This window comes from Sinocyclocheilus rhinocerous, unplaced genomic scaffold (genome assembly GCF_001515625.1).
Source record: "Sinocyclocheilus rhinocerous isolate Xijiao unplaced genomic scaffold, SAMN03320098_v1.1 scaffold749, whole genome shotgun sequence".
In the NCBI taxonomy this organism is placed as follows: domain Eukaryota; kingdom Metazoa; phylum Chordata; class Actinopteri; order Cypriniformes; family Cyprinidae; genus Sinocyclocheilus; species Sinocyclocheilus rhinocerous.
Window position 1 is genome coordinate 1,703,022 of NW_015653466.1, and position 7,506 is coordinate 1,710,527.

At 37.9% G+C, this 7,506-nt stretch overlaps 1 protein-coding gene across 3 annotated transcripts in view; it reads left to right on the top strand.

Moving 5' to 3' along the window:
• Nucleotides 1-1,909: 1,909 nt before the first annotated feature.
• LOC107716019 (wings apart-like protein homolog) overlaps nucleotides 1,910-7,506 on the top strand; it is a 23,654-nt gene continuing 18,057 nt past the window's right edge. For all 3 annotated transcript variants that reach the window (XM_016522330.1, XM_016522331.1, XM_016522332.1), the window contains exons 1-3: nucleotides 1,910-2,129; nucleotides 3,570-4,024; nucleotides 6,499-7,126. In XM_016522330.1, the coding sequence (XP_016377816.1) occupies nucleotides 3,592-4,024; nucleotides 6,499-7,126 (1,061 nt within the window). In that variant the 5' untranslated portion in view covers nucleotides 1,910-2,129; nucleotides 3,570-3,591. The remainder of the gene's footprint in view (nucleotides 2,130-3,569; nucleotides 4,025-6,498; nucleotides 7,127-7,506) is intronic.

Consider the following 7,506-nt stretch of genomic DNA (forward strand, 5'->3'; position numbering starts at 1 on the left):
ATATTACTAAGTGGAAGTGTAAATGCTTCCATCTAATTCTTAGATTTTAATTTTATTGGAATAAAAAAACAACTCTATTTTGAACATTAAAAAAAGGTTTCAAAATATAATTTTGTCCGGCTGTGTGTTATTCTTCCATATATATATATTGTCTTACCGACTGTGAAATGTTTTCACACATTTGACTTAGCTTTTTAAGGTTATCCTGTATCATTTAGTTATTATTTTACAGTAGTAACCAGTTTGTATTGTGGCAGAAACTACAGTTAATATGATAAATGCGACTCTGCTAGTTTTGTGAATGCTAAACTTGATGCTTCTGACAAGACGTGCTACTACCGTGTCTTAAAGGGATAGTTCACCCAAAAATGAAAATTCTGTCATCATTTACTCACCCTCATGTCGTTCCTAACCTGTATGAGTTGCTTTCTTATGTTGAACACAAAAGAAGATATTTTGAAGATTGCTGGTAATCAAACAGTTGGTGGTTGCCATTGACTTCCATAGTAGGAAAAAAAATACTATGGAAGTCAATGGCAACCACCAACTGTTTGATTACCAGCAATCTTCAAAATATCTTCTTTTGTGTTCAACATAAGAAAGCAACTCATACAGGTTTGGAACGACATGAGGATCTTCAAAATATCTTCTTTTGTGTTCAACATAAGAAAGCAACTCAAACAGGTTTGGAACGACATGAGGGTGAGTAAATGATGACAGAATTTTCATTTTTGGGTGAACTATCCCTTTAAGGACTCTAAACGGATTCCATCCTGATGCCACTTTTCACCCAAACGGTGAAAGGTCAAGAACGGTGGCTTCACAATATCGCCATCTCCTGGTGAGACAGAAAACGTTGCAGTCTCGTTGTAAATCTCAAATATATTACCTAAATTATTACCTGAAGAAATCAAACTTTTTACATTACTTTTGAAGAACTAATGTACATAATTACTTCTCTCAGAAGTGAGAGATTTCATATTTTTATTTTGAAAATAAGCTGTTACATGACATAATACCAGGTTCCTGATACCCTCAGTAAGGTTCTTTTCCATTCTGATATTTCTGACAATAAGGAGTTAGATGATGTCTTAAACTTTATTTGTATGATGGGTAAATACCATATCCACAAAGCTAGATACCTTAAATTTAAACCCAGCTGCAAAATATTTGCTTCTGATCTACATTTACACTTCAGAAAGTCTCCTCTAATAAAAAAAGCTCTTAAGACATCTCGAATTATAGAACGGTTTTTAAGTACATTTTAATTTGTTATTTTTTCCCCTCTCTCCTCTGTATTCCCCCGTATGTTCTGTGTTCTTCGTTCTGTATTATTTGTTTCTTTTGTATTGAATTATATTTCTGCAATAAAAAAGGTTCCTGATACACAGGTAATACAATTTTAAAAACGCTTTTTAAATGCTTGTTTGCTTGTGTTGCGTTCTGTAAAATCCAAATAATGACACGGTCAGGCATCAGGTGACACTGAAAAAAAAGTTGGCAGAATGTAAAACATTTGTGAGCATCATTACGTTCAAAGGGTCTAAAAAGTGTTCTTGATGTATTTTACGAAGAACTGCCAACTATAAATGGAAGTGAAATTATCCGTTTAATTCCAGTGTGCCCCTGTGAAAGATGATGTCGTCTAAAGCTCCATACAAAAGGAAGCATTGCAAGCATTATTATTAGTCTGTTGCTGGAATATAAAAAAAATAACATTCAAGACCTGTCCGACCTCACCACGAAGCCCCGCCTACCAGTCGCTGTTGTTCTCCAATTAGAACGCGCTTTCTTTTTCATTTTATCCAATCGGAACTACGTTTGCTGCACGGACGTTCAGTGTGCGCACCTCTGATTGGTCGAGCGGCGTTCTGGTGTGACGCTAGGCTTTACGCCGACGTTGGGGGCGGAGAAGGAGGGGCGACTCTAATGGCGCATCGCAGTCCGACCGATCCAGCTCTCCACAAATAAACAACAGCAATATTTCACGATCTGGCCTAGTTTGTGCTTTTGCCAGTTGTACCGCGCTGCAGCCGTGCTGCAGCACTTTTGCTCATTGAGCTGATCGCCTGGGCTTCTTTTTAGGGTCTGCTCGGAGCACAGAGGCCCAGAGGAAAGACGGCGGATCGGTGAGTGTGCAAACATATAACCATCTGTTAAATGAACAATGTTTCTGCTCGTGATGTTAGACATTAAAGTGTTTGTTCACCCCAAATTACACCTTCTGTTATCATTTAATCACCCCTGTGTTGCTTTAAACCTGCATGGCTTTATTTCTTTCGTGGAACACAAAAGAAAATGTTTGTGAGGGTCTGACAGCCTCAGTCACCATTGACTTTCAGTGCATCTTTTTCCATACAATGAAAGTGAATTGTGACTGAGGTGTCATTATGGTGTCAGTCTGCCTAAAATCTTCTTTTGTGTATCTCTGAAAAAAAAGAGAGTCTTGCAAGTTTGAAACAACGTAAGGGTGAGTGAATAATGATAATTTTAAATTATTTCGTGAACTATCCATATAATGGTTTCAGAAACATGTTGTTGAATAAATAAGTTGTGTGCCAGAAATATGCCCCTCAGTTCGTTTGTTTCCTTTTATGTTTTAAACCATCATTTACTATGGTAACCCTGTAAAGGCTGATGAAATAGTCAGAAATGTAACAGTTTATTGAACCTTTAAACAAAATATTCAAATTTAAAAAAGTTTTTCATATGTGTTTTATCATATTTGGTGTATCAGGCTTTTATGGCCCATGTAGTATTATAGTGAGAATATAGAGTGCTTGTGGAAAAACATTCCTTTTTTTTTTTTATTCAGAGACCCAAACTGAGCAAAAAATATACAGTTTGGTGCAGATGTTATTTATATGGTGAAAAGTAAGATTAAATTCTGATAGAGTATAATGTAAATCAATGAGATTTTTATAGGAGTATAACAGAGTACTTAAAATGTATATAAATATCGAGACAATATTAAAATGTTTAGTTTTATGATCAAAGCTCTTAGTTTTAATTGTAGGGGGCAAAACATATATTAAAACACAATATGATGATGATAGATGTACAAATAAACATTCCTCAAATGCCTCTTGTATCGTTGTGTTGATTCTTACATTCAAACATGAAAAAAAAAACAAGCATAATCAAGTAAGCCTAAGTTGCAAATCTTGAAATATTGCAAACAATATAAAAGTTATTGGTAAAAAAATATAAAGTGTGTTTTACAGCACATAGGCACATGTATCACAACCTGAAGATGTAAAAAAAATTGTATTAAGAGACTTTTTACTTGTTAAAAAAGATTGAACACATTCACAGTGTTGAAGGCATGTGGTAGATTGTGTGCAACATGTTGTCATGTTGATAATTTAGTGGACTTAGAAATTTATGTATTAAATATGATACAGTAGGCTTTATTGGGTTAAATTGAATGTATCATTGCATATTTATCTGTTTCAATCCCATTGTAGCTTTTAAAACAAGGTGTGATATGCACAAATCATCTGTTTGCTCCTACATGCTGAGATATTGACATGACCTTTAATTCCTCCATGTCTTCTGTTTCCCTATAGAGAATATGTAACAAACATCAACATGACATCCAGATTTAGTAAAACATATACACGGAAGGGAGGAGAGGCCAGCTCGAAGTTTGACGAAGTGTTTTCTAATAAGAAAGCTACGCTTAGCACCAAATGGGGAGAGACCACCTATAAGGCACAGTTGGGGGTCAAACGGCCCTCGTTCAAGCCAGAGGTTCCTGAGCTGACTAAACGACCCCGCTTTGATGATGACGACAGCTCAGAGGACCCGTTTGGCTTTGATAGCGACGATGAATCCAAAACTGTCACATCCAGAGGTACTCCACAATCTGAGTCGGGCTCAGATGCAGCAGGATCCGGGAACGAGCAGTTGAAGACCCAGGCAGAAAAGCCCAGTCAAGGCACAGCGGTGACTGCGGTGGGTACTTCCACCTTGGGCAGCAGCCCAAACATCAGCACCAGGGTGGTTGGTATGAATAGCCCAGGTAGGAAATTAAATAATCGGCAAAGTTTGCTTTTCTGGAACACACTATTCATGCAGAAACATGTTAATTACCTGAGAAAGATCTTTAAATGGAGAGTTCATGAGAGCAAAGTGTCCCATCAATTATACCCTTCGAAATTCTTCGTTCTGAAGGGCCCTTTGAAGTGGCCAGTTTTGAGCACTTCGGTTTGGAATGACCCTTTAATATGGTGGCCATGATTGCTCTCACTCCGAAGGAGGATTTATCCCGTTTGGAATGCAGTGAGTGAGAACTCAAGAACTGGATCGTAAACGATACAAAACCTTACACAAAATGATAGCGGTTTTGTAAATTGAATCAACCAATTGATTGGACAGATCACACTCTCGTTCACAAATCAGAAATTGTTACTTCTCTCATAAATCCGTTATTGAAAAAAAAAAAGTATTTTCCACTAACAATGATTTTAATTTTGGCTATAAGATTTTCTGTCATAATTTTTGTCCATCCATTGATGGTTCACAAATCTAAAATTTTTAAGCTGCATAAAGTTTATAAAGACATTTTGAAAGTAATCCATATGAATCAAGCAGATTAATCCAAGTCTGCTGGAGAGACACAATCGCTGGGTGAAAATGAGAGGATATTAAAAATATCTCTATTTGTGTTCCAAAGATCTGAAAAAAAATCTTATGGGTTTGAAATGACATGAAGATGAGTAAATGAATGAATTTATGGGTGAAATAGGTGCCACTGAGTGTGTCTGTAATGTAGTTCACATTATGGTTTTGCAGTTTCTTTTAACTTCCGGACAGTCATTATCACACAAGAAATTATGTCATCATGACACAATTATTATTGTGCCTGTGCCATTGTTCTAATGAGCCCAAGCACCTGGCTTTGGAATAATTTAGGGTGCTTTATTGGTTAGGCTGCTATATTACAGGTTACTGAATATGACCTAGATCACTTTAGTCAGATCCATATTATGATGTCTGAGTCATTATGATGACCTCACCATTGTGCTATGGTGGGGTGTAGTTACTCTGTCTTTCTGCAGCAGGTTTTACTGGTTTTATTCAATGCTGAGAATAGCAGTAGCTCTGCTGAAGTCTTCGCTCTGTAGTCGAGGGGCTCGTGTAAGCACACTAGCATGGACTCTGGGCCTCAGCAGGATATTTTCAGCCCTATGCAGTTCCACACTTTCCCTCGGCTCTTTAGCAAGGCTAATTACAACCATTAGTGGAGCAGTGAAACAAGGACTTAGGTTGTGATAACCCTCTAAGGACCATAAAAATTCTAATAGTAATAATTATATCTACGTCCGTGGAAACTTTTATTATGGGGCTTGAAGGAAATGTACTCACCCTTTTGTCGATCCAAACCTGTATGTCTTTATTTCTTCTGTGGAACACAAAGAAGATATTTTGAAGATTGTGCTGGTCGCTCTTTTCCATGCAGTTGAAGTGAATGGAGAATGTAGCTTTCAAGCTTCTAGAACAGAGGTGCCCAAACTCGGTCCTGGAGGGCCGATGTCCTGCAGAGTTTAGCTCCAACCTGCCTCAACACACCTGCCTGGAGGTTTCTAGTATGCATAGTAAGACCTTGATTAGCTGATTCAGGTGTGTCTTAATTGGGGTCGGATCTAAACTCTGCAGGACACCGGCCCTCCAGGACCGAGTTTGAGCACCCCTGTTCTAGAAAGATGCAAAGGCACCATAAAACCATCATAAAATGGTCCATATGACCAGTGTGCTATTTCCCAGGTCTTCTAAAGTCATTGTTCACTGAAAATCTTTTTTTCCCCTTGTAGGATTCACGAGAGAAGTAGTGATATCTGATTTGTGAACTAGATGTTCTTTTAGGTCCTATCTTTTCAATTAATTGATTGATCCAGTTCACAAAACCGCTGAATGACTCGTTCACAATCCGTTTCTCGAATTCTGCTCAATGTGTTCAACAGAAGAAAGTAAATCATACAGGTTTGGAGTGATGTGAGGGTGAATAAATGATGACAGAATTTAGATTTTTGTGTAAACTATCCCTTAAAGAATTCAGGGTTGTCACATTTGTTATTTTGGTTTGATGTACTATTTTATATAAGAATTTTTTTATATTGCTATAGTTTGTTTAGACAGTATAATTTTAGATAGCATTATATATTTTTTGTAACGTTATATAGGCTATATTTCAACAATATAAATATATGTAATAAGCATTTTTTTGCTATAATTAAACAATACTATTTAAATGTTTTATTTTAAAATTAATTATATAGCATATAGTATATATTTAAAATACAGTTTTTACGATTTTACATAATATGATGTATTTTTTTATTTTGCTAAATATTCAAACAAGACTATTTTATATAACAAAGTTGTGGGTTGATGTTCCACTATTTTAGGATTGCATTTTTCACAACAAACCAAAACTTTATTAATCATACAAACTTCAATTTCTTACGTATTTTTTTTTTTTATAATTTTTTGTAGCTACAACATTTCCAGCCTCATCGCATGTCACTGGTACTGTAGGAGCCTGGAGCAGATCCAGTGTCACAGTAAGCAAACCAGTCTCCCAGATCTCCTGCTTAAAATCCCACAGTAGAAACATCTCTGACTGGGACTCTTTCGGGGAGGACTGTCCTCCAGGGGCCGGTGAGGGGAGTTCTACCCAGGCTGGAAACTCTTCTGATGGGCTCAAGAGCTCAGAACAGTGCCCTGCTGAACCTGAACCTCCAGTGGAACCTGTTGACTTTGAGCAGCTTCCGCTTCTTAAACCATCCAGCGACAGAGTGTACCGACGGCCACGGAATAAAGGGACGGATAGTTCTGGAGCCATTGACGCACCAGTTCCTGCTGTGAGCTCAACACCAGCCTCTGCGCTGGTGAAGAGCGCCGCTGCAGGGGTTGCTGGGAGTTCTGAGGTCAAGCCTGCAGGTCGGGGCCGGGTGAGGGACTACACGGTTCTTCACCCGTCCTGTGTGTCCGTGTGTAATGTGACTATCCAGGACTCAATAGAAAGGAGCGTGGATGATTTTGCCAGCCCAGCGCAAGCTGACATAGGAGAGGCAGGAACCTTCCGGAGGAAATCAGACACACAACCTTCCAAGCCTACCAGGTACAATATAAACATACTCTCTTGATTCATCAAAGCAAGTCTTTTTACGGGAGAGACGAGCGAGTAAAGTTGTGTCACTGGTGCGCCTGTGATACAGCTGTTCTGTGTTCTGATTAAAAGTTAAGACACAGAGCGTCCTTTGTCTGTCGTTCTTCAAACATTACAGTAGACATATTTTTGTTTACAAACTGTATTGTTTTCTTCAGTTAGTCACGTTAGCACTCGGCTAACGTATCCACCATTGTTGTTTTAAGTGTTCACATTTTAGCAGCTAAACTTTAGCTGTGGGCACGATTCGCTTGCATAAGTGTTTTATGTCATTATTATAAGAACGGATTGGAGCACTATATTATTGTTTTATGCAAAGGTGCTTTGTCAAT